This window comes from Equus caballus, chromosome 18, assembly GCF_041296265.1.
Source record: "Equus caballus isolate H_3958 breed thoroughbred chromosome 18, TB-T2T, whole genome shotgun sequence".
NCBI classification, from domain to species: domain Eukaryota; kingdom Metazoa; phylum Chordata; class Mammalia; order Perissodactyla; family Equidae; genus Equus; species Equus caballus.
Genome location: NC_091701.1, coordinates 42,653,731 through 42,681,134, shown reverse-complemented (window position 1 = coordinate 42,681,134; position 27,404 = coordinate 42,653,731). Strand labels below are relative to the sequence as shown.

At 41.7% G+C, this 27,404-nt stretch overlaps 2 protein-coding genes across 4 annotated transcripts in view; both read right to left on the bottom strand.

Annotated features, from left to right (window-relative positions):
* Positions 1-834: 834 nt before the first annotated feature.
* On the bottom strand, positions 835-12,852 carry TBR1 (T-box brain transcription factor 1). The gene is made up of 7 exons (XM_023623007.2): positions 12,717-12,852; positions 9,585-11,480; positions 8,829-8,983; positions 8,367-8,488; positions 7,624-7,782; positions 6,434-6,495; positions 835-3,371 (listed from the first exon to the last, which is right to left on the bottom strand). Exons 2-7 carry the CDS (start codon positions 10,274-10,276, stop codon positions 2,513-2,515), a joined length of 2,049 nt encoding a protein of 682 aa, XP_023478775.1. The 5' UTR covers positions 10,277-11,480; positions 12,717-12,852; the 3' UTR covers positions 835-2,512.
* Positions 12,853-15,439: 2,587 nt separating this feature from the next.
* The window catches only part of PSMD14 (proteasome 26S subunit, non-ATPase 14), a 94,544-nt gene continuing 82,579 nt past the window's right edge, over positions 15,440-27,404 (bottom strand). For all 3 annotated transcript variants that reach the window (XM_001493620.6, XM_014732507.3, XM_070241882.1), the window contains 2 exons: positions 18,228-18,290; positions 15,440-15,855 (listed from right to left, as the gene is read on the bottom strand). In XM_001493620.6, the coding sequence (XP_001493670.1) occupies positions 15,757-15,855; positions 18,228-18,290 (162 nt within the window). In that variant the 3' untranslated portion in view covers positions 15,440-15,756. The remainder of the gene's footprint in view (positions 15,856-18,227; positions 18,291-27,404) is intronic.

The window sequence follows — 27,404 nt, the reverse complement described above, 5'->3', positions numbered from 1 at the left end:
CAAAAATCGCGTCTCCACGAGGTAAAGGCAGAGCTCTGCGCACTCCCTGACTAAGACGCAGCAACCCTCGGCTGGAATGCCCACATTTCTGCATTTGTTTTCAAGGGATGGGGATCTGGCTTGGGCAGGACTGGCACAGGGATTCCACTGTAGTAGAGATGGAGTGGTACCCCATAGATACCTCCAAACAAAGTTTTAAGTTCAGTGGTTAAAAACCGACCTTTCACGAGTTGGCTCTCTGCGTCCTTGGCGCACTCCAACCCCACCCAATCTCGCCTCCCCGCCCCAAACCGTTCACTCAAGAAATGTAGGCCATTCTGCGTTTGCATTTACAGATTCGCCACGTGCCTCCAAGGCCTCTTCGACATCTGCCTAAATCTGCGGTCAACAGCCTAATTTGACATGCGTTTAAATTACATCCTACTCTTGCCCAAAGCCTCCTGCCTTAGTTTGTGAAATTTAAAGAAATCAAGTCCTTATTAAAGACCCTGCTTTTCCTGCTCGCATTATTTACAACTTCAGAGAGATCAGATAGATATGATGAGGAAGTGCATACATTTTCCTGGAAAAAAAAATGAGTGCAATAAAGTGAAACTTGACTCATAGGGAACTAAGTAACTGTAAATAAGAAGGAAAAAGTAATTACCGGTAGTGCTATAAAACAAATTTAAGAGGAAAATGGAGGTAGTTCCCATTACACAGACTGCCCCATACTGGAGTTGTAACCATAAGGGTCACATATGGAGAATAACTGTAAGGGTTATTCCTTAACCCTTAAGTAATCGCCTATAATAATTAAATTATTCTCAAACTGTAAACTGCTTTCAAACACCATAGCGTTTTACCAGATTTATTTTACTTGTTATACACAGACGATACAAACGAGCAAAAAACAAAACGTTTCTCAATGGAGTGTGTACTTGTATAAATTATTCAGTTCACAGACAAACGAAACAAATATAAAAATCACAACATTAGATTTACAGAAGAGCCAAAATATACACACGTTTAGACCCTGAATTCCTATTAGGAAAAATCCCCCCATGGACTGGAATCTAGATTGAATATTGTGTTTGATGCATATTTCACATTAATTTTAAAATACAAAAAAAAAAGTATAGGTTTGCTACACAACATTAGAAATCCTATTAATCTATTTCCAGGGGGATTAATGCTCCTTATCAAATATAACAAGACGTAGAGGGGGGAAAAATCAGTCTTACTTGCATTAATGCTAGTGTTTTCCCAAGGAAGTCAAATTTCAGCTGTTTCTAGGTGGCGGGGGGGGGGGGGGGGGGGGGGGGGGTGGGAAATCATTTTCAGAACTAAAATGCAGTAAAATATACAACTCACACAATTCATCTTCACTAGACTACACTATAGTTACCAACAATTCAGTCATCTATATCATTAGTAGAATATTCATTACAAAGATTTACAGCATATAAAGGTAGAGGAGGGGACTGAAAAGATATTCAGAAACAGTTTTTCAGCATATTTGGCACCTGCACAGACCAGTAATGGATTTGGCACTTTGGGGAAAAACAAATAAGGCAAAATAATATTGCTGATGTCGAACTATTCTATTTAGAAGGAAAGGGGGAAAAACATACAACTCCAGTTAACTTTGCTTTGCAGGCTTCATGCCACTTAATCGACTTGCCTATGAACAGACACCTATCCTTTACAGGTGTTTGTTTGGTCGGCTTCTCCTTAGCTATTTGTGTGCATTAGGGAAAAGAGTAACTATTTCATGCAACGGATTGAGAAGTGAGAAACCCATCATTATCTATCAAGTATTTCATGTTTCCAGAGCCTCTTAGACTATTGTTAATTATCTCACAAGAAAACTTTTTAAAGGGGAGGGAGAGTGGAGAAAAAGGAAAAGAAATGAACGAAAAGGTTCAGCATGAACTGGTTTTGTGCCTTGACGATGAGAATAAAAACTAGCCATTCGTTACAGTAAATTAACACTATATACAATCATTTCACAGGCTTTGTTCCACTAAAATTATTAACATCCCTACCATCCATCCATCCATCCATCCATCCACTCGGGGATAAGAAAGGACGCGCTGGGTGGGTCCAGGTTCTAGAGTCAACATCCTATGGTTAAGCGGGAGGCCGAGACTGGTCGGGTCGGAATCGCTGCAGCCTGACTGGACGGCCCAGGTCTCCTGAAGGTGAAGAGTTGCATTACAAGAAAGAGAAGGAGGGGGTGAGAAAAAGACGAGGGGGAGGAGGTTTGTGAAGAGTGGAACTTCACAGAGGAGAAGAAGTCGGAAAACCCAAAGGTTTACAGCAAAGTCGAAGGTCGGTGCGCTAATTGCAGAAACTGCTGTGCAAAAAAAGGTTAAAATCACACTCGGAGACCCGCACTTATTCGCTGCAGACGGTGGTCGAGGGTCAAAGGAAACGGGGGTGCGCGAGGTGGGGTGTGAGGAGGAGGAGGAGCTGGGGAGGCGCTAGGAGGGGCCGGCCGGGGGTCCGGGCCGCGGCGGGCAGGGCCGGCCTAGCTGTGCGAGTAGAAGCCGTAGTAGCCGCCTATGTCCTTGGCGCAGTTCTTCTCGCAGTCCCGCTGGGCCAGCACCTCGCTCTTGAGCGGAGACGAGCTCTCGGACACGGGCGTGTCGGCGGGCGAGATCCGCCTCCGCTTGGCCTGCTCGTAAATCCCCGAGTCGCTCGAGTCGATGGACTTGATGGAGGAGGGGGTCTCGATCCAGCTGGAGTCGGACAGGTCCTTGGGCTTGGCGTCCTCGGCGGCGCCGGGCGGCAGCGGCGAGCGCTCGGCGGCCAGGCCCTCGGCCTCCTCGCCCAGGTAGGGGTTGGCGCCGGCCATGCGCGCAGCGGCCGCGGCGCTGTTGGGCCAGCAGGGCAGCACCGAGCCCGACTTGGCGCCGCAGTACTGCGGGGGGCTGCGCGCGCCCCAGCCCGACGGGTCGGCGTAGTAGCCGAGCGGGCGGCCCGTGCAGCCGGCGGCCTGCAGCGGCAGCGCCTTCACGCCCGCCGCCGCGTACGAGAGCAGCGTGGCCGCGTTGCCCGCGAAGTCCGTGGCCGTGTCGTAGGCCGAGGCGGCGAAGTCCAGCCGGTTGTTGGCCGGCGTCACAAACCAGCGCTGCGGCGACGGCGCGCCCGGGTCCTCGGCCTGCTGCGGCGACAGCAGCCCGTTGGTGTGAGGCACGCTGCGGTCCGTGCCCGGCCCGGGGCCCGCGCCCGCGCCCGGGTGGAAACGGGCCTTGGCGTAGTTGCTCACGAACTGGTCCTGGAGGAACGAGCCGGCCATGGCGTAGCGGGCCCCGGGCACGATCTGCGAGCGCGGGGAGTCGTTGGGCGAGGGGGTCAGGCGGTCCATGTCGCAGCCGGTGTAGATCCTGCGAGGGAAGGAGAGAGAGAGAGAGAGAACCGAGGGGTGGCGCAGAGGTCCCTTGGCGGGGGGCGCGGGAGGCAGAAGGGAAGGCCACCGCTTTTCGCCCACCCCCGCACACTCTTCATCTGTAACTTGCCGTCCAGGGTGGAGACAGACAAAAGGTCACAGACCTGCATCCTCCCCAGAATCAATCGTGAAATTATAAAGGAGCCCATTTGTCTGTTCAGGGACCTAAGCAAGATCCAGATCAAGAGAAAAGCTTCCCTCTTTTGCTCTCTCTCGCCAGGTGTACACAAGGGACTGAGGAACAGGGCAAGCGATTCTCATCCCGCTTGCTTCTCCAATATACGTATGCACGTTAAGGCACATTGACCCGGGGACTAAGGTGTTCTTTGTCCACTGGGCCTTTCCTCTGCGGTGAGAATTTCTGAGCGAAATTTCTACACAAGGTACCACTCCTCCACCCTTTTAAGACCGCTTTCTTCCAGGTGACATACACGCGGGCCGTCCAGGTAGTAATCCTCAAAGAGCGGCCTTCACCAGTCTTCTGTGGCCCGAGGAAGCCTCCACAGTACTTACTGTCTATTGTTTCCCCCCCGTGAGAGCCTTTAACCCCCACCTCTACCGACACAAACAAGAACTACTACTTGGAGACAAAGTCATCAATCAATAGCATTCTTTTACAAAGAAAAAATGTTATTTACTTTGACCTTCTCTCCCCTGATTTTGATCCTTTACTGGTAAAAAAAAAAAACCCACAAAACTTTGGGGCAAACTCTTTCAGTACAGTTATCAACCTCCTCCAAGCAATTTCCCACTAATAGCAGCTAACCCTATACAGCTTGACTCTGTGCCAGGCCCTGTCGTCTAGGCTCTGTACAGACAGTAATATGGTTAACCATCACAATAGTCCTCTGAGTTAGGTACCATTATTTTCCCACTTTACAGATGACAAAACTGAGGCAAGGGAAGTTAAATAACTTGCCCAATCACTGACAGTAATTATGTTACTGAGAATTACCTTAGATAAAATAATCAAAGATTAACTTTAGGCCCTGGGCCTAGAAAATCCCATTCGAATCGAGAGGGAAGCAGAGAATGGATCTAGATTGGTAGAAGTGTTTTCTCATACACATACACACATGCCTCCCTTTTTGTTATACGCATAAATGTTTTAATCTTTAATCCACAGATTGTTTTGAAAGAGAGCCTCAGTCTTGTCAGGCCTGAATCCTTTGGGGAGGAGAGTCCCCGGTGAGTGGCCAAGCCACCTTCTAGTCCCCCTGAACTCTGATTGCTCTCACTATTTCTCCAAAAGTGAGCCATACCCAAATAACCAACATAAAAAGGGAAAGGGAGAGTGTCATAAACCGCTCTGCTCTTCCCTGGCCCCTGAAATTCTAAGGTATCCATTTGTATATGTAAATAAGGTTTTTAAGAAAAATATATAGTGATTTAAGAATCAAAGGGAAGTGGCTTTTCCAACAGAAGTCAGCCAGAGCAGGGGCAGCTGAGGGTCACGCTGTGGCTGCTCAGGTCCATTCTGCTTACTGCACAAAATTTCCCTCCTGAAATTGAATTCCAGTTTCCAATAAGAGAAGTAGAGGGAGGCAGGAAGGGAACATAACCAGCAAGGTGCAAATATCTTCTCTGTTTACCACCACAATATTTTAAAAAGAAAAAAGCAGTCTGCAAAAGATACAGTTTAGATGCCCATCCAGGTCCCAGGCCACTTGGGATTACTGAATTAATTTGTGCAAAATAAAATGCTTTGGAACAGATGTTCACAACAGAATTAAAAGCTCAGAATCTACAAGACCCCCTGGTACACAGACCAATATCTTTGGTCTCCTGGGCCACACACTTTCCGCTGTGCCGAGTCCACCTTTTTAGATTGTGAGGACTAGAGTAGCCAAGTTTTTATTCTGGGGAATCATATTGAAGAGGCTGGCTTTTTTTGAACGACTTTTGAGGGATGCACATGATGGTTACACGCAGGAATGTCAATGACTCTCTTTTCAATTTGTTATGAAAATTATCAGGAGGGAGGTTCTTATCTACCTGGAGATGGAATGGAGGCAGCCACTTGTCTCTCTGCAAATTCAAACTACAGTATTTCTCGTCAAAGACAGCTTCAACTTTGTAGCTCTATTCCAGGCATTTAATGCAAGCTGTGAAATTAAAATTTATCTACCATTCCTGTTTTATGGTCAGAAAAAAGTAGAGGGATCCCCACAATCCAGATTTAGACTGTGCCATATAACACTGTCTGAACTCTTAGGCACTATGCTTGGACTCTGAGCAAGAATGCTAGAAAAAGCCCAGAAAACATTCAGTTTACACCTACTGTTGCCCCCAGCCAACAGCATTTGGATAGACCAGAAATGGAGAAAGGTAAGAAGGTAAGGGAGGCCTGGAGAAAAGGGAACCGACACATTTAATTAAAACACCAAAGATAAGAGGAAATATTTTTCTTTTGAATATTATAAATAATACACAGCAACAGCAGCTGGGTCCTTCCCAAAGCCTGAAATGACTCTAACTGTGCCTCTGCTCATGAACTTGCCTGTGGTGGGTGCACATTTTTATTCAGTCCATAGTAAACTTGCACAGGAAAAGCTATTACACAAAACTTGGAAATGGGTAAATAAAAGTCACATATGCCAAGGAGACTGTAACAACTGCCAGAGCCACATGCACTTTCAGGCAGAATCGGGCGGTTTCAGACACAGACAATCTGAGCTGAGCATCTGCAGCGCCACATACAACTCCCGCACCCGGGAACCGGGGCAGCTTCCCCAGCCAGCCAGCCCCAGAGGCCCGCCAACAACTCCGAAAGTCATAAAGCTAAAAATAGGTGAAGGAAAGCTTTGACCAAAACCACAGAAGTACCAAGCCGGAAGGTCACCAGAGAGAAGGGGAGCCGACAAAAAGGAAAGGGAAAACCTTAAAAACAACCCTGTCTTCACACATTCTAGCTTCCAAAAGCATTGTACGTAACAATCCACCTTTGACCTACAGGCCAATTCCACAACTTTCTGAGAAGGAAGATGCAAAATGACTTACGTGTCGTAATTATCCCGAAATCCTTTAGCGAAGGGGTTGTGGTCTATTTTCAGTTGTGTAATCTGGGAAAGAGAAAAGAAGATGAATATGATCTCGCCTTCTATACAGGAGGATTGGGTGTTTGATAATATGTCATCTGCCACTTCTTACAGGGGCTTAAGGCCTGCAATTTCAATAAATAGCAAGGTTTCCCCAACTGAGAAATTTGATGGAATGGGAAAGAAAAAAGAGAAGGTATCATGAAAGTTTGAGGAACATGTTTAAATTAATGATGCGTAAAACTAAAGGATTGCCTTAGATCGGCTCTCCCATGTCTTCTAAATTGGTTCAAATGCACATTTTTAAAACGTTACACACAATGCACTTAGACAAAAATCTTTGAGGGGCACTTGAATTCATCATGAAATTATGCCTATTTTAAATGTTTCATCATATTTTTAAAAGTTGGTCACTTCTGATTCACAACCTGAAGAACTCACAAGTTGATCTCAACATCAGTTTTGATTTAAAATAAATGCATGTTTTTCATTTCTGATATTTTCATTTAAGTTAAAAAAAAAAAAAAACCACCATCAATCCTAGTAGTCAAATCAACAGCAGTAAAATAAGTTTTTGCAAACTTGCAAATACTGAAGAGGTTCAAGTGCTAAGAAACTCATTCCACAGCCCCCAGTAATTTGATTTATTGTAGTTTTAACATATATGGATGTGTGTATCCTTTTCATCACCCAAAAAGTGGTGTATGTTTATTTCAGCCATCAGTTCTGAGACTTTAAAAAAAAAAAAATTTGTTTAGATAAAGCCAAATCTTGCCAAGAATAAAATGCAGCAGGAAATCTGCTTGTTTTCTAAAGGGAAGAAGGACTTTAAAAAAAAAAAAAAAAAGCAGATCTAAATCTGTTCTGGTTTGAGAACGAAATTAAAATTTCCAAGACAAGAGGCCCTAGAAATCCTGGACACCTCAAAGGTGGCCCGGGTGACCCGCGACGGAGACGAATAGGAGGCGTTTTCCCACCGGCTAGGTATTTAGGGGAGGTGCCCAGTAGGCCCCTAGCCCTATGCCAAAACGGCTCAGCAGAGTCAGCTGTTTTGGACGTTAGTGCCCGAGCCGGGACGGCCGGGGGGATCCCGGCGGGTGTGGGGGGAAGCCGGGGCCGCCCGCCGCGCGCCCAGCCCCCGGGCCTCCTTACATCGGTGTTCTGGTAGGCGGTGACGGCGATGAACTGAGTCTCGGGGAAAGTGAATGTCTGCACGCGGCCTGGCTGGCTGGTGTCCTCCGTGCCGTCCTCGTTCACTTCCACCACATGCAGGCGGGGCTGGTACTTGTGCAAGGACTGTAAAACCACCATCTGTCCGGCGGAGAGAAAGGGGAGCGCCGGGCGGCGCGTTAACGCGGTCGGTGTGCGCGGGGCTGTGCTCCGCGGGCGGCGCGGAGCCGGCAGGAGCCCGCCGCCCCGGCTCCCTGACCGCAGGACGCGCCTGGCTGGTGACCGGCTCGCTGGGCCACACCAGCCCTCGGTCCTCTGGGAGCAGGACTCGCGGAGCCCCGGAGGAAAACCGAACCCGACCGCCCGATCCACGGGGCCCTTCTCCTAGTCCTCCTTTAAGGAGGAACAAAGATTTTCACGGCGTACAGATCCTGTGGTGTTCTTCTCGAAATCAACCAAGTATTTGTACATGGGAAGGTCAGAAACTCGGGAATTGGGCGGGGGGCGAGGAGAACAACTTTATAGGTTATTTAGTATAATTTTGGAGAGTGGAAATAAAATTTTTTTAAAGTCCTTTTAATGAAGCAAAGAAGGATGTATGTAGTTTCTCATGCTGATTTAAACTGATGAACTGGATGTTAGGGAGGGACGAGTGTGTGTGTGTGTGTGTGTGTGTGGGTGGGTGGGTGAGAGAGAGAGAGGGAATGAGCGCTTGAGCCACTGACCTGCCCATTGTTGTTTGAAGCTCCTTTGTTGTTTGTAAGTTTTAATTTTCCAAAAGAGATTTCTTGGCGCATCCAGTGAGCCCCCGTGTTGGGGGAATCCGGATGCATATAGACTCGATTTCCTAGAGAAAGAAATCAGTTGTTTACATCTGCCCCGGGCACTGCCCAGTCCCAACTCCTCACAACGTAGGACACACACACACCCCTTATTCCACCGTGAGGCCCATTAGCTGGGGCTTTTTTAGGCCGCGCTTTCTTCTTATTAACTGGGGATGATTAAAATAGCTTTTGCATAATCCTCCCCCTTCTCGCCGCTCAGTCTGTCCCCCTATCCCCCTCGTTTCCTTTTAGAAGTCATTGGCCGATCGCTTTAAAAGTCGCTCGAGCCAGTCCACAAAGGCTTTAATTAATCATTCTCACCTAAATAAGTGTCAGGAAAACGTGTTAATTGGAAGGACTTGCCTTGCACATTGGTGTCCGCTTTGCCGCAAGGAACCCATTTGCCTCCTTGAAACCTCCAGTGATTGGGATCCGCCAAAATCACATCCACAAAAATATTGTAATGAGCCGTGGGATCGAGACCAGAAATGTTAAAACTTAAAAAAGGAAACATGCGCCTATTTAAATTAAGGGGGGGGGTGGGAAACAAGGGGGAAAAAAACATAAATGTTAAAGATTAAATGCAAGAAGCGCGGCGCCAGATAGCAAAGCAAAACTTGTTCTCGCAACGTCGATGAGCGAGTGTTCGCTGGGTTAGAAAAGGGGTGGTGGGGGGGGGGTAGGAAAATAAGTGGGGCTGAAGTCGGGGAGATCGGTGGGTGAACTGGAGTGGGGAGTCGGCAGGTATCACTGCCCAGGTGGAGAGCGAGGTTGACGACCCGCATCTCCACTGTCCGTGCATCCGGGCGTGGATGCGTCCCTCCCATCTGCCGGCCACCGGCCGGGGCTCTCGCTCTCTTGCGTTTCTCCGGTCACTGACTGGCTCTCTGACCACCTTTCTAGAGCGGGATTCCCGCACCCCACCCTGCCCCAACATCGCCGCGGTGGTTATACCTTCCACTTTCCCCTTTTCCAAAACCTGCCAACTCTAGGGCGCACCAGAGCGCCTTCCACTCTGCTCCCGGCCCCAAATAGTCGCTGCCACGGCGGTCACAACCCGGGTGCACTTGCTCCCCCGGGCTGCGCCTGGAGCGGCGGCAGCCAAGATTGTAGCATTACCTTCCCTGTTTGGTGATGATCATCTCCGTTTGATGCCGGTGAAATTTCAGCCAAAGAGGCCTGTTGCACAGGTATACCTGCGCTTTCCCGGGCACCAGCCCGGGTTGTGTGGAGGAGAATTGGTAGAACGGGGCTCCTTGGTAGGAGTGGCCGTACTGCTGTGGGTAGGGGTAGCCGGCCGCGGGGTAGCCCTGCGGTGAGGAGTTGGACAGGAGGCTGTTGTAGGCTCCGTTGGTGATGACCGGGTGGTGGGCCATGTAGCGACTGGGGCTGCCGATGGAGAAGGCGGGGTGCGCCGGTCCGTGCTGGCCGGGGTACGGGAACATGGCACTGGGAGCAGTGGCCGCAGACTGTGGCTGGCTGGACTGAGAGAGGAGGTAGCGATCTGCAGCAGAGCCATCGAAACTGTGACGAAGCTCAGAGACCCCGTCCAAGACAGGAGAGAGTTTACTTCTCTGGACGTCCCCTGGTGAGTCCTTGGAGTCAGGAAAATTGTCTGTATCTGACTGATTCGTCATCCCCCTGGTAATTTTTTTCAAAGGTGAACTTCTCTCCAGGTTGTCAGTGGTCGAGATAATGGGATGATCGTGCAAGACAAGCTCAGATCCGCCTGAATGTGGGTAGCTGCTGCTCACATTGAGAAATTTCTTGGAGAGCATGATAGAAGGAGAAAGGCAGTGCTCCAGCTGCATAGCTCTAGAACCTGAACACTCGCCCTCCTGTCCCTGGTTTTTAAAGTCCTATTTATCATAAACTAGAAATCCACAGACCCCCTCACTAGACAGAAAGCACTTCAACCAGCAAATGCTTCTCAAAGGTTTGATTTACTTTTTTTTTTCCCTGGGAGAAGAGATTGGCCAATTGACACTATGCAGCAATCAGAAAAGGCTCACTTTTGATCTTGCTGCTTGTGCAGCCGATGAAACGGCTCCTGCCATTGGTTAACTGCTGACAGTAATTTAATTAGATAGACATTAATTAGGATAATCACCTGGCTCCCGGTCGCGACGATCATGGCAAATTGAAGGGGATGATTTTATTGTTGGTTGGGGGTGGGGGGGTGGGGAATGTGTGTTGGTTTTACGTGAGCATTGTTATGTCACCTTTAAGCTTTGTGACCACTGCTTTTGGAAGATTCAAAGATGTGCAATTTACTAAACATTTTCCTACCTTCCCCCCCACCGCCCTCCTTTCGAGCTGAGGGGCGGAGGAGGGAATTCGACGATGCTAGGAGACTTTTCGGATCTGAATGAGCCAAATATTCAGTTGAATGTAACGATTTCAAGTGCAAAGTATACAAAGCGCGAGCCGGTGGCCTCTTCTCGCCCTGTAAAAGTTCCAGAGTCTGTCTTTTCCAGTTAATACAGAAGCACACAACACCTGAGCCAGTTCTTTGTGAGCAGGTCCTGCGTGTCCCCGGCGGCCCCCCCCCCCCCTCCATGCACACCTTTTAAACTGCATACATAAATAAATAAATCACTGCTGTTGAGAGCCACAGCGATGAAAGTGAGCGGGAGGGGGGAGAAGTGGGGGCGAAAAGCAGCAACTCACCCACCCATCCACCCACCTCGGGAAGGTTCGGTTTCTTGGTCGAGCACAGAAACAGTGACAATCTATGATCTCCTTTTTAAGTTTTGAAATAATCATAAGCTGTCGGGCTGAAGTGCCTTAATGTATTTGCAATGATGTTTACGAGGTCTTTACTAAATATTTTATCAGCGAGCTTGGTTGCAGATTATCTGAAGAGCATCTAACTGGGGGCAGGCGCCATGCATCCCTCGCGTCCCGCTGCACTTCCTTCTCTCTGAGGTACTGGCTTGGCGACAGGTTCAAAAGCCTCGCCAGGAAAAGAGAGGGCCGAGTCCTCGTGCAAATGGGTTCGCTAGAAGCACTGATCTGGGGAGACAGAGTGGAAGTGGTGTCAACGCAGTGATTGTTACTGAAGACTCGTGTGTGTGTGTGTGTGTGTGTGTGTGTGTGTGTTTAATGTTTATATAACCTGGAGGGGAGAAAAAGAATCCATGCCAGTAATTTTAAAATGAGGAAGAATCTGAGGAGAAATAGAGAAAAGAACCAATTTAAAAGGATGTTAGCACAAATAAATAGCACGAGGCCAAAGCGACCCCGAGGTGTAGGCAGAAATCTCCCGTTCCCAGTACTGGCTCTACAGAGGTGCCCAGCCTTCCTGGACCCGAGGGCCAACAGCAGCAGGGCTTTTATCGGCCAAAGCTGCTCCCCGCGGCCGGCACCGGCCAATCTGCCCTCCGGCGGCTTTCCCCAGACGCCGAGCGGCGCGCGATGCAAGAGGAGCGCAGCCCGGAGCTCAGCTCGCCCGGCGACCCGGCTCACAGGCGGGCCGGCTCCGCGCGGGGCACTGCTGGGGCTGGCGACGGGAGGCCACCCCGCAGCCCCGCGCCCGGCGCCCCGACCCACACCAGAGGCCCGGCTCTGGCTCATTGTCTAGGGTCCCCGAGCGACCGGAGCGTAGGCTCCCCAGTACCCTGGCGATGACGGGAGGGGGCCGCCGCCCGGGAGACTGCGGGAGCGCGGGGCGAGCCGCGTCTGGCGCAGGCCCCAGGGGCACACACCCTTCCCGTGCCGGGCCGGCCTGGGCACTTGCGCCCGGGGGAGCCTGTGCTTTGGGGAGGGCGCGTCTGCTCTCCCAGGGCCCCGGCCGCTCGGAGGGAGAGCGACGCTGGGGACATTAGGAGGGTCCCGGCATGGGCAGAGAGGGGTTAACCAGCCTCGACCTCCGCAGAGGCGGGCGCAGCTTTAGGCGCGGCCGCGGCGCGCTGAGCTGCCCGCGCAGAGCCCCGACTGCACCCCGGGGCGGCCTGGGCGCCTTGGCTGCAGAGGGCACCAGCTGTGTCCTCCAGCAGGGCGCCGCGAGCGAGGCCCGGCGCGAGCGGCGCTGGGCTGGACAGGTTGATGACCAGATGTCCCAGACTCAAGCCGAGACAGTTTTCTGGGAGAAAAATAACAGCCAGATCCATTTTTCTTTTCGGAAGCAAATCTCAGCTCCTGGCCAGGAAGCTTCACAAACAAGCAGGGCCTTAGCTGTTGAGGCATTAGGGTACCGGAAAGGGACAGCAGCTATGACACTATTTGACACTTGGGTTTTCTGCCCCTTACCTTCCACCGCCATTTCTCCTGAGAGGTTTTCACCCTATTTTGGCTACTGGTTTTCTCCTTTCTTCCATCATTAACTTCTTTGTCCCGGAGTGCGTCTCTCTCCACTGCTTCCAAGGTCACCTCCTCCTTCCTCAGTGGGACACAGAGCCTTAAGTGTGTAGCAAAAAGGGGAGACTCCACCTGGGCTTTTTTTGAGGGTTTTTCATCCCTGGCACCCTGAATTGGCTTTTTAAAAAATGAAGAATGTGGGGCTGGCTTGGTGGCACAGTGGTTAAGTTTGCACTTTTGCTTTGGTGGCCCCGGGTTCTCAGGTTCTGATACCGGGTGCAGACCTATGCTCCACTTGTCAAGCCATGCTGTGGCAGGCATCCCACATATAAAGTAGAGGAAGGTGGGCACCAACGTTAGATCAGGGCCATTCTTCCTCAGCAAAAAGAGGAGGATTGGTGGCAGATGTTAGCTCAGGGCTAATCTTCCTCAGGAAAAAAAAATGCTAAAATGAAATGTTAAAGTATAGAAAACTGATAGAGTGCAGTTTCCTCAGAATTAAGGAATTGGATTAGGAGAAAAATGTGCACTCTTAGATTATCAGTACTAAATTCAGTGATTCCTCACATATAGGCTGTGCCTTGAACCTGTATATGCTCAAGAGGGAAACTAAGCCTCGCCTCAGGATCAGCACACCTACTCCTGAGAGCAGGGCTCCTCAAACTTTAAAGTGCATACAAACCATGTCAGGATTCTTGATTCTGTTTCATGTCTGGAGTGGGGCCTGGATGCTGTATATATAATGAGCTCCCCAGAAGATGCAGGTGCCCGTGGTCCAGGCAGATCACACTGAACAGTGACGCTGGAGTTTTCAATGCTCCCATACTAGTTTAAGTGGAAGGTAGGGACACCTGTGTACTAGGAGCAAGCAAGAGTTTTGGTTCTAGTGCTGCTTTAACGCTGCTGGGTAGATGGGTAAAGATGCTCACTTAAGCGCATACACACCCCTCAAGTGGCTTGTTGAGCTTGTGATTAAGTCAGTCGCTTCAATGCCTAACTGGGCCTGGGCCATCAGACTGTTGCTAAAATAGCTGTACATTCTGAGACAAAGGCGTTCACTGAGCCTCGTTAGGACATCCTGATTGACTCCAAATCTAAAGAAAATGTAGGTTTTTGCTAGGACGGATTTTGAAAAAGTTGTGAAACTGGCAATGTCTCCAACGTGAACTAAGTGGGAGAAAATGGTATGTGGCTGTAGGGAGTCCAGGAAGATGAGGTGATCACATGAGAAGAGCAAACTGCAGGCGTTGTGTAAGCTTCCTCAGTCACTGTACTCATTCTGGAGATATTTTCACAGGGGACTAAAGTGGAAAAAAAGAGTATTTTCATATGGAATGTTGAGAACAGGCTTCAAATTATTGAGGCCGTCTTCTGAGGGCATATTGTATGAAAAAATCTTAACTAGCTCTAACGAGTATTATCTGTGAAATAAGTCATAGAACCTTATTTATGTAAAGGGAAAAATCATGTATCCAAAAAAACAGTCTGCACATAAGTTTAAATTAGGCAAAAAGAAACTTCTACTAACTTCCACTTATATTTTAATTGTAAATGGTAAACTGTCGTAATCCCAACAATTAATACTCATTACATGTCCTACATAAAACATGCTCACTATAGTTAAAAGAAGATACCACAGGACAAGCAAGAAATGCTCAGAATACCTCTTATTCTACCAAAAGAGGGACTGTGAAACATAGTGGGAATTTAAGCCATTTCCACTTTTAGTTTCTGCTAACTTTTCACTGGGCAACCAGTAAGAGATTAGAATTGTTCAAACAGGAGAGTACTTTAGTCTACCACATCATTCATACCACCTCTAGTAGACGTTAAGTCTAAATTCTAAGTCCTCAAGTAAAATCCTCCTTTAATGAAGCCTTAGAAACATTCTTACCATATTTTCACAAAGGACTAAATTAAAAGACAAGAATTAAATCTTTTTTTTGTCTCCATTTGTTTTGCCACACTCTTTGGTGTACCCAGTATGGTGCTGTACCATGAATGAATATTAACAGGTGATAAACTTATGCATATCAGGTTAAAAGCAGGTTGAAGGATGAGGTAATCTATGCAAACTGACACTAGTCAAATTTTTGTCATAAGCATAAAACTGGGTACTTCTAAGTTATTTGGGAAAGGTGAGCGAAAACAGTAACAAAATTATTGCTTATGTGCTCATGTTAAACTCATATTATGGCTACTTTTCTCATTTTGCTTTGAAGATATTATATACCCTTCTATGGCCGTCTTAGCTCAAAGTCTAGCAGAGTTTGCAGCAGGCAACTCCTAGACAATCTCAACACTGTTGGTGGAATGTATACTCTTTTTAAAAAATGATAAAGTCTAAATTAAAATTGCCCCCTTTCTTCTTAAATGTACTCCTCTGAAACCCTGAATGTATAATATGTTAACAAGCTATTCAGTATACAATATTAACTTGTGACAAATACTTTCAATAAAATATGTCAACATTTTTCTGGGTTACTCACTAATGAGGTAGCCACTGATTAATGGCAATCATTTTACATTTGTGAAGTTTTGTTATCACATTGATGTTTTATGTGTCATAAGATCTCAGAATGCAAAGGGAAACATATCTTTGTGTGAGATTTCTAGAGCACTGTCAAATGTTATTCTGTCAATTCCACCCAGTAGCAAAAAGACCTCAGGAGACATAGATTGTAAATGTATTTTATTTTGTAAGCAACAATCAAAATATATTTGTGTTACTGATTTCTTCAAATATTAAATGGGATCTTAACAAAATTTGTCCACTTTGATGTATTCTTATACAACTTTGGAATCTGCAAAGACCCTGACTAAAGAAACAGAAGTAATTGTACAACTGAGACTGAAGGTGTTACAGTGCTGCAAATGATGCCAGATGTCTTACATTTAACCAAATACACCTTCAGAGGTCCCTTGATTTTGAGCATTAGGAACAACAGAGGAATATACACTGAAAGTATCACTAATAGCTTTTTGCATTGCTTTATTTAAATACGACAGTATCCAACATAGCTGCTAAACACTGGACAATATTTGAAGTCATAAGTACATCCACATGTTCCTCCAAATGACGTTTGGGGTCCTAAAAGAAAAAAATAAGGAAAGAAAAAGAAAAAAGAACTGTATTACTGGTAAACGAATTACTTAGATTTCTTCAGTAACTGATAAAACTGGTAAAGAAAGCCAAACCTAAATTTATATATATTTTACAATTTAACTTCTAAATCTGTTACAATGAAAAACTGATTTACACAATCAATGCTATGACTCTCTATCAGAGATTATAAAGAGTAACAAGGAATTCTACACAGCCTGCAATCATATGATTAAAAAAAAAAGTGTAAGCATTTATATGTGTGTATAAGCCCGAGTGCGTGTGTGTATTTTCTGCCTTTCACATATATTGAATGTCTAAGGGGATACTTTACTCAAAGCAGACATAGAAACAGGTATGAGTTCAGTGTGAATTCTCATCACTTCCTCTATTATTTTAATTTAAATTTAATCCCTGTATAATTTTAATATTTCAGGAATAGTGCTTTAAATGATTCAGGAAATATTCTTGGATCAAAAGTCACTGTTGGTAGCTTAAAAATTTAAATACAATTTGCATCAATTCTAAAATGCTAAGAGTAAATATTTCAGGCAGCTATTTTGAAAAAATGTATCATAGCAAAAGAATATATAGGTACAATCTTTTAACTTAGACCTGATCAAATCTGTATTTGAAATATCTGAGTTAAAAATGAGGCTTAAAATTGCTTTGTAATAAAGGAAGTTAAATTAAAATGCTCAATTTATATTTATGTTTAAGGTTGAGCTGAATGAAGTATTTTAGCTAAATTTGAAAGCTTTCAAATAAAGGATATATATTGCACACAATAAAAAACTTCCAATAAAGCATTATTTTCTTATGAGTATTGCTAAAATACCCAAGACTCTTAACTTTAAACAAATGTTCATCACTGGAATTATTTCTTGGCTGTTCTTTTCTAAACTACAATTTCAATACGCTTGATTTCTTTAAACAACCCAGAGATACGACATGCTAACATAATAATTTGAAATTTTCTTTATTTCAGAAATATGCCTTAGGGCATTTTAGGTGAAAGAGACTGAGAAAGACTGGCAGGAGAAAAAGATATTGGTCTGATTCCATTATAGACAGTTTTGCTTTTGCCATGCAGTAGGCCAAACCAGTGAAGTAGAGTATTTTTTAAAAACGATTCTGATTAATATTGAACTTTGCCAATTATATATTTTTCATTCACTTTTATTTTAGTTTAGTCCTTTTATTTGCTGCTAACTGTTAAATGAAATCTACATCAAGAATCTATAGCTTCAGTTACTTATTCAAAAAATAGTTACTGTATTCTATGCAAGTACAAGGCTCCAAGAGATGATCTAATATTATATATTAGACTAAAATAAGTAGTAGGAAAAGAAAACACGGGTAACTATATCACACCGGATGAAGAGAAGAAGATGAACTATATTTCACTTTGTTTTTGGAGAGTTCTTGTTTTTAAATTAAAATATTCAGAATGTAGTGAGATCTGATTTCACCAATTATGATATGTAAGCCAGACCTTTGCCCCTACTGCTCTGTTGGAGTAACTGGTTTTGTAGTGAATTGGTAATACACTTCGCTCAGTTATCTACATTACTTCTTGTGGCAGCTGGGTGATTCTTAGAGATTTCCCATCCAAGAATGGTCCTGGCCCAAACCTACAGAGCTTGTGAGATGTGATGGGATCAGAGCATATGGTAGGATGGCTGAAAGCAAAGACAGCTTAGTGTCTTGCATCTGAAATATCAAGATTCTGCCAACATCAGCAATATGATAACCATGTTCCATGAAATGAAAAAAATGTAATCAACATTCTTTAAAAAACAGTCTAATTAATCTGTAGATTCATTTAATTGGTTGGTATATTCCCCCCAACCCTCAGAAAATAGGAACTAAAATATATATTTCATCTTGGAAAAGTGAAAGAACAAATACTTAAAATCCTTTCTCTTCACTCAGTATAGTCCAACAAAGCTCTAAGCTCTCTCAGGAACATTACTTACATATTGAAGCCTACATATTGATAAACTGTGTCATTATGAAATAAATCTACCATTCTATTAATGATCTTCACTGATAATATTTCAAGTAAAAATAATACTTAAAAAATTAACTCAGGACACAAGTTCATAATTTCTTTCTAGTAAATTATTTTCACTAAAGATAGTATCTCACAGGCATATTTATGATTTACTTCTCTACAGACGGCAAAGAATTTGACATCAAATAATTCAGTGACCTTTAAAATTATTATCACATTTACACGACAGAAGAAAAATATAGAGTGAACAGACAGAAAAAAAATCATATAGGCCCTAAAACAGTTTTAACTCTACAAGAGCATATTATTATTCAACTGCATAACCTATTACAGTACACCTCACCTGCTTGCCAACATTCTTTATTGCCAGCTGTTCAGGTGTCATCTTATCTTCTTCTTCTACAGCCTGTGAATGAAACACAAAGGACAGAGTTTCAAATTCTAAATTTACTTTTCCCACTGCAGAATAATCAGCAAAGACAATAGTGATTATAATTTTCATTCATAGAACCTTTTATTCAAGTAAGTTACTGAAAAAAAGCAATTTTGCTCATCTTCAGAATAACCTTCAGGGTAATGAAATCTATTACCACCATTACTTTGAAAATAGACAAGAAATACGTAAAAGACATTGAAAATATCAAACTAGATCACCAAATGGTAGCATTAACCATTTGGAAACCGTTATGAATTCTTTGAGGGAAGGCTAAACCGAAGGGTAGAAGCACCCGGGGTAGTTCATTATGACATTGTAGTACTAACTAGTCCTATTCTGTCGTCTTTTCCTTTTCTTACTTTCACTCTAGCTCCCTCCCAAGTTCTCATTTGTCTCTTTTTTTCTTGTCAACTGAACCTGTGCATACCCAGTATCTATTTAATATCAGTAACACTTAAGACCAAAGGAGCTGCTGACTTTTGATCCACTTAATAAATCATATAGTTTTCTCTCTTAATCACTTCACATATTTAAACCTCTAAAAGTAATACATGTATTCAGGAAAAAACCCTCACTACTCCACGTGAGTGATCTTTAGTAATCATGAAGAAATAGAGAATAATCTGAAGTTTTCAACATCAAAATTTACTCGAATCAAAAGCCAAATCAAATAAAAATTAAAACAACCATAACAATAATATAAGCAAATCACCTTCTACTATTTTCAGTTAGCTACAAAATCTTATGTGTAGGATCATAAATTTTCTAGCAGAGTCATTCTGAAATAATTACAGAAGATTCAGATTAGCTACCCACTGCCCTCCTCTCCCAATAATGGCACCACCACAAAGCATCTTTATTGAGAAGTCAAAGTTTAAGGAACCTCCTTCTCAACAGTTTGGGTACGTTACTGCCTGAAGCTAGCACTCTGCATCAGGTGCACTCCTGGACCATGATTTATCCATAGCATCTGATAAATGGAAAACGAATGAAATTAAGGATCACCAACTGTAAGAAATACCACCCGGGCACTTACCAGAAAGATGGTAAAGGGGGTGAGATGGTGGTGGCAGAAAGCAGGAAACCAAAACCCCAGTGAGGGTTAGATTTGGATACTCTAAACTTAATAATCTTGCAGCTGCCAAATTTCTTCATGTGTGAACAATGAACATGTAGGAAATGCAATCATCAGACATTTCCCATAAACTGGGAAGTTTGGCTGCATTTCACACCTTCTTAATAGTTTTGTAAACAGAGAACTTGAAAATGAGCAAAGATGGCAAGTGTCTAATTTTATAAATGGACAAACTATCTAGAGAATTTTCCCCAGTAGAACCTGCCTAAAGAGAAAAGATGGTGTATAACTATTGTATCTACTGATTATTAGAGGATACTTATTTACAACACATCACTAGGAAATACATTTATGACTCATAAAACAGAAAGAAAAATAAAAGTTAATAACACTCCAAATCTAGAATCCCCTAGACAGAGAATATGTTCATTTTCAGAGTCATATGTCACTCCTATTATTCTCAGCTAGTTAAAAAAAAAATTCCTAACTGGGAAACTGCTTCTCTCGGTATCTCAATGTTTTACATACAAAAATCCTGGCAACATACAAAAAGTTTGTCTTTCTAAATTACTTTTACAAATCATGACACTATACCTTACCAACATGAAAACATATTAGATGAATGGAACAATTCACATTAAGTTTGTACTCTATACTCATTCAGCGTTAGTTGTTCTATGCACATGCCAATGACAGCACTTCACAGTACTAGAAAGAGGTAAGAGTTGGAATTTGTCTCAAAATACCAATCCATGTACAAAATAGTTATTACAGAATATTTTGGAGTACTGCAAATATCAAAGATGGCAGATAGGCAAAGATGAAAGTCAAAAAGCATTTAAAGCATTGATCTTATTTGAAAGGTTAAATAGAGTCTAAAAAACTCTAACTCAATTTTTTAAATCTTTTACATCATTTAACCACTTTACCAATTAGTTTTTCCATTTCCAATAATTAAAAGAGAGAGTTCACAAACTCTTTGAGAAGTGCAGATGGTAAAAAGTACTCCCAGCCATAGATGCCATCTGGAAAATGAGGAGCAGCTGTAGATTTAGGCATACACTAAGGTTGCAAACCTCAATGACAAAAGGGTAAGCACATCTCTTACATTTTAAGATAGACCAGATCAGATCAGATCAGATCATCAAACCCCTAAATATTTTCTCCACCTACCTAAGATACCTATAACCTCATCTGCCATCTGGGCAAGACTAGTTTGTCTTCATTCATAGTTCTAATCTGGCTAGTCACCAGCAAAAATTAAGAAATGGTAGCAGCAGAAACAAATGAAATTCAGGCACAGGCAGTGTCCTCACTAGGCAAACTTCTGTGTTTATGGCAACTCTGTGATTTGGCATCAAATTTTGCTTTTGCATTCGTGCTCTTCGGTTTACTCAACCAACAAAAAAGCACTGAAAATGTTTGTGGCTATTCACACTAGAAACGTTTTTAACAGTTTATCAACAAAGACCCCCAGATGGCTATCCCATCATGCACGGTCTGCACAGTTCTAAGAAATTCCTGGAATTTGGTCTACATTATCATAATCCCCTCAGATGTACCCCCTATCTTAAAGAGGCTTTTACTAAACCCATTAACCTCATTCACTTTTTTCTGGTAATGGTCAAATTTCTCAAATGGAAAACTCTCTCAAATTCTACCATTTTATTTACCCTTTAAAAAACATGGATTGGATCCTTGGCACTTTATTAACACTCTTTTAAGGATCTCCACCAGGTAACTTCCAATGGGCTCAGTTTTCTTGAACTTTCTGAACACCTTTAGAAGTACTCCAATACCTGTTTCCCTTGGGCTTCTCTTTTTCCCTTTGACATGTTAATTTTGTTCACCCTTTAACATGCTATGCTGCCGTTTAAGCACATGCTTTCTAAAATCACCTATATGGTAAATTTTTTCACCGTTAAACAATCTCTGCATAGCTGCTAGTGAATGTCAGGATAATGTATTTTACTTTCTTCTTGGTTTTTATATCAAGTCAATGTACTGACTATCTAACTGAAAATCACAGTATGGGCTATGAGGGTAGAGAATAAGTTTAAAAAGTGGCTTTTATAAAACATACTTGGGAAAGTAAAATTAACAAACACGAAATAATTAGAGAACTGAGAAAGTAGAAGAGGCGTGAGTATGGAGAACAATAAAAGTGGTTTTTTCTACAACCATCAGTAATTAAACATTAACATACACATGCTTTTACAAATATTAATTTACTGAATCCTTGAAAACCCCAGTGAAGTAGTTAAACTACATTTTACATATGAAGTAATTAGGCACTATGTCCTTGGGGGAACTACAAGTTAATCCCAGCAATACTTCCACTTTAAAAAGATTTTTCTAACTCTTCTTTTGGAATAGCTTATAACACTCCAGTACATTCTATGCATGTCCTCTACAGTAGAAATTTCATCGTTTTACATATTCAGTAATCACTGTGAAGTACTCACTATGAGTAAGACAGTTCCTGCTCTTCATTGAGCTCGCATTTGGGCTTTACTTGCCTGTAAATCTCAAATTATAATGCAGTATGAAACATACAAAAAAGGAGTGTGCACAAAGAATGATGGGGTCACTACAACCATATAGCCTATAAGCAATGAAACTGTGATTTAAACACAGTCCTATCTCTCTCCAAAGACCTGGAAGTAACATTCATAGCAATTTGGGAAATCATTACTTTTTAGTGACACATCCTGAATAATAAAGCCAAAGACATGATTTATTAAGTAGCCCTGAACAGCATAAATTCTTCCTAAAAATCTTATAGGGAATTCAATTTTAAAATTTAATTACATGAAATAGAGATATAAAATAAAGACCATATGTGTACAGGCGTGAGTGTATTTGCATACAAGTGTGTGTGTGTTTAATAGAAATTGTAGTTCAGTTTGTTGAAAAAAATTTCTACGGCAGAGTCTACTTGTTGCCTATCCACTATACATCTTCCTTTTCTTCTTTTGTAATATAATCCTGATTTTATTAAAGGCAACAATGCTCCTAGGTAAAAGACTACATTATATAGCCTTTCTCAAAGCAAGGTGTGTCCACCTGACTAAGTTCTGCCAATGAGTTATAATCAGAAGTGCTGGATGGGACTTAACAGAAAGGATCCTGTAAGGGAACTGATTTAGCTGGGAAGCATCCCCTTTTTGCCCTTCCTTTTTTTTTTCCTGTTGCCTGGAACTCAGATGAGATGGCTAAAGCTCTACTAATCACCCTGAATCATGAGGAGATCTAAAGGACAGAAGCCAATACAAAGAAAGTGGAGCAAAAGGTAGAAGAAATCTGGGTCTGCAATGACTTTAAAGTTTCAAACTGGCTTTGAATTCCAAGAGACATACATTTCTATCTTGTTTAAGCCACTGTTACTTTTAAGTTAACACAATCTTAGATATAAATAACACTTGCTTAGTGCAAAAACTGAAAATAATTCAGGATTTACATAAAGTATGTAATTCTCTACCTTTCAACCTTAGAGGTAACACTGTTAACAACACAGTATTTTGAAATACATGTGAGATGGAGAGGTATCTTTGAAAAAGGGAGGGAAGGTAACACAGTAGGGACTTTTCACGTTGTTATACAGTTTAATTTTTTACACATAACAGAAGGTTGTAAACATTTCTCTAAGTTGGTACTTGTAGAATTTTATTCTTCATAACAAACCTTAAACGAAAACAGTTTGGGGGCTAGCCCTGTAGCATACTGGTTAAGTTCACGTGCTCTGCTTTGGTGGCCTGGGTCAAGGGTTTGGATCCAGGGCATAGACCTGCACCACTCATCAGCCATGCTGTGGTGGCAACCGCATACAAAATTGAGGAGGACTGACACAGATGTTAGCTTAGGGCGAATCTTCCTCAAGCAAAAAGAGGAAGACTAGCAACAGATCTTACTTAGCTCAGGGTAAATCTACCTCAACAAAATAAGAAAAAAGGTTGGTTTAAAGAGTTACATGCATTTAAAATTGAAAGATAAAATTGAAACATGGCCTCCGAAAATGTTATATCACTTTATTTTCCCACCAGCGGTGCATTTTCCCAAACCATTTTTTTAATTTGAAAAGAAAAAAAAATTTCTACTTATAACTTTTTTTCTTTGACTACTTAATAAGGTTGAGCTTTTTTCCTGTTTATACCATTTGTCTTCAGTGTGCTTTATAGCTCTTTTGTCCAATTTATTATTGTTTTCAAAAACTATTTTATAGAAATCCTTTGGATATTATGCATTTTTTGGATACTAGTGCTTTCTGTATTATAGGTACAAATATTTTCTCCCAGTCTGACTCCTAAAAAGCATTCAATAAATGTTAGTTTTAATTTTTACTCCAGATAAAGTTTACTGTCAAGTTACCAAAATTTTAAAACTCCAATGATATTCTTACTAGAATGAAAGTAATCTTTGGAAAGCTCGACGGCAGCTTTACAATATTGAGTCCTCTCATTTGGAAACAAGGGAATTTATTCACAAACTTTTTTAGTATTATTCAACTAAGTCATATACATTTATATTTCTTATGGTAATTGTTCCTAAGTATTTTATAATTTTGGATGCTACTATGAAGTGATTTGCCTATTTTATTTTTTAACTGGTTTTAGCCCATGTAACTGCATGGTTACCACCTACATAATTCTTGATTATAACAGTTTTCTAGTTTAATCTCTTGGATTTCTATGATTGCAAACACATCCTATCATAGTTAAATGGTGATAATCTGGCCTGGTTTTCTCAATATTTATACCTTATTTTGTTTTTCTTATCTTATTGCACTATCGCAAAACAAGATTTTCCTATTTAATATAGCTACCACAATAAACCAAATGTAATCATACAATTACATATTTTATACGTAATCATATACAAGATATACCCAATCTTTCTTTCAGGTTACTAAGTAGACAATATTTCTACCTGAAAAGTAAATTGTAAGATCTCAGAATTTATAGGACTATGTGTTTAAAAACAAGGCAAAACTTTGTTTCCATGCTATTCTTAAAATGCTCTTTTGCAATTCATTTTTCACTTGCACTTTCATTTACAAATATCCAATCAAATCTTATCAATATTTTAAAAAATAGATGCATCTTGGAATGAATAAATTAGGAGATCTGTAGTAACAGAGTTGTGGGTGTTGAAGTTCAGTAATTAGAGAAATCAAGGACTAATAATCAAGCAGAATCTTCGTATGGAATTCAAACTTGAAGTCCAAAAGTTGGGACAAAGGAATTTAATTATTTTCTAATCTTCTTTTACTTTAGGAGCTAACTGGCACTAACAGTAATTACCTTAGTTTAAAACATCAACCAATTAAAAAGAATACTATGAAGAACTGGTAGCATGGGCCTTTCTTTTTATATTTTAAGTGTTACTAAAAACTCCACCGCATTTTCTTTCAATCACAGAGGGAATTACATTCCCAAATTTGGACTCCTTCATATCACAGCTTACACATTGTTTTCATTTTATAACCAAATCTTACAAGTTTTTGAGTACTACAGAGATTTTTTAAAACTGTAAAATAGGAAAAACTTCTGTGGATGGGCAGCAGTAACCATAAATAGGTTATTTCCTGGCAGTGGTACCAATATGAATTTACTTAAACTTGTAATGTTACAGAGAAATGAAAGCCATTCCCTACAGTCTGCTGAATAACAACTTAAGTCATAACTTTTTAATTTATAAAAGGTTAACTCTTTTAAGTATGATAAACTAATTCTTTCTCTTTAATCTTCAAGCATGAAAACATTAAATAATAGAAAGAAATATTTTCCCTACAATCTAGAACCAATGGGGATTTCCAGCTGGAATACATATATATTAGGGCATGCTCTTCAAAGCCAAACCTAATTTTGCTGGAATTTAGTTTGTATGTTTTTTTCAAAGCTCAATTCTCTCAAGACTTGTAGCTGCACTTGGTAAATTTTATACACTGTCTCTTGGCAAATATCCATTTTGGTAAGATGTTTTTAATTTAAAAAGAGAAATATTACTTTTTGGTGTGACAACCAATATTAAGTTTAACTCTCTCCAAAATCTTCAGCTCTAGCCCCTACCGTTAATTTTTAGTCCCACATTTCTAACTGCTTGTTTAAAACAGACTTCTATCTCCTTTCCTAATCCTTCTACTTCTACCTAAACTGAAAATGTTAACGGTACCAACATACTTCTAGTCACCTAGGCAGGAAACCTTGAATTTTTCTTTGATTCCTCCCTCTTCTTTCACTTCATCTATCCAACTGGTGCCATGTTTTATTTGTCTATCGATGCATTCCTTCCCACTGCCACTAGAGTAATCCAGACACTTAGTACCTTTTGTTTCGGTAATAGCAAGCTCTTCCTAAACAGAATCTCCATTTCAAATTTCCTCTTATAGCACATTCTATACTGTTGTCAAATTATGTTTCTAAAGTTAGGTTCTGGGTAGATCATGCCCCTGATCAAAAAATAACTCTATCTTCATATTCCAAACTCTGTTATTTCAATATTTTTAAAAAACCTTATTCCTCACTATTCGTCCTCATGTATTAGTACTCTAGCCAGTTTCCTAAACATGTTTTTGACTTTTCTGTCTCCTAGTTTCTGCCCATGATGTTTATTTTGCCTAGAGTAACATTTCTCTGTATGTGCAAATCTTATTCATGCTTTAAGGTCAAGTTCAAATGTCTTTATACTCTAAGATAGCATCCTATGTCTCTTGCAGCTGAAAGCAAGGGCCTCTGAACTTCTACAGGACTGCACGTGGACTTCTCCATGGCAGTGTTCTCTAACTTCTAACTTGAATGAGTACATAAATCTCCTAGAAGTCTTCTTAAAATGTAGATTCTGATTCAGTAGGTCTGAGAGCCTGCATTTCTAACAAGATTCCAGGTGATACTAATGCAGCTGGTGTGTGGACAATTTGAATACTAAGTTGTCATGGAACTCACCAATTTTGCCTGTACTCTGATTATTTATGAACTTTTCTTACTGTCCCTGTTCTCCTATAAATGAAGGAAGGATCCATGTTTTCCACTGAAACAGGAGATATTTGATAAATATTTGCAAACATAACATTGTATAAGGTGTATATATGTTTTACAAATTGCAGGTTTTCAACTCATTAATGGGTTGCAAGCTATATATATATGTGTGTATAATATGTATATAATTGAAACAATGAAATTGAGTCAAATGAGAAAGAAAGTAGAATATATCACATGTAATAAGAGTAAATATTGTTTCATAAAACTTGTTGCAATCATATATACACATAAATATACGTTTGCATGCACCGGGTCAAAATGTAAAATCTATTCTTTATGTCGGTTTTGGCCAAAAAACTCAGAAAATACATGCTATGGGTTGAATCACATCCCCCCAAAAAGATATGTTGAAATCCTAACCCTGGTTAGAGATTAGAGTTATGCTGCCACAAGCCAAAGAATGCTGGGACCAACGGAAGCTAGAAAAGGAAAAGAAAGACCCTCCACTAGAGGCTTTAGAAAGAGCAAGGCCCTGCCAATACCTTGATGTCAAACTCCTGGCCTCCAGAATTGTGAGAGACTAAAGTTGCTGTTTTAAGACACCTAGTTTATGGCAATTTGTTATGGCAGCCCTAGGAAACTAACACAACACAGAAGATACAATTTAGTCACAGCTCAAGTTTTTTCTTAATTTCAGAATTGTAAAAGAATATAAATCTATGAACAAAAACAGTACCATGGCCATATATATTTTAGCACACAATAAACATTTTCAGGAGATTCTGCTAAATATAACTTATTTAACATCTTCATATAAAATGGTCTCTCCTAGTTACTCTTCTTTACATCATCCTTTTTATTTTCTTCATAGCACTAATCATAATGTATTATGTTGTGTTTATTTGTTTACTTTCTGTTTCCCTACCAAAAAATAAGTTCTGTGAGGACAGGTCTTGCTTCTTACCAAACACCCAGTGCCTGACACATAGTAGGTTTTCAACAAACACTTATTAAATGAAAAACAGAAAAGTT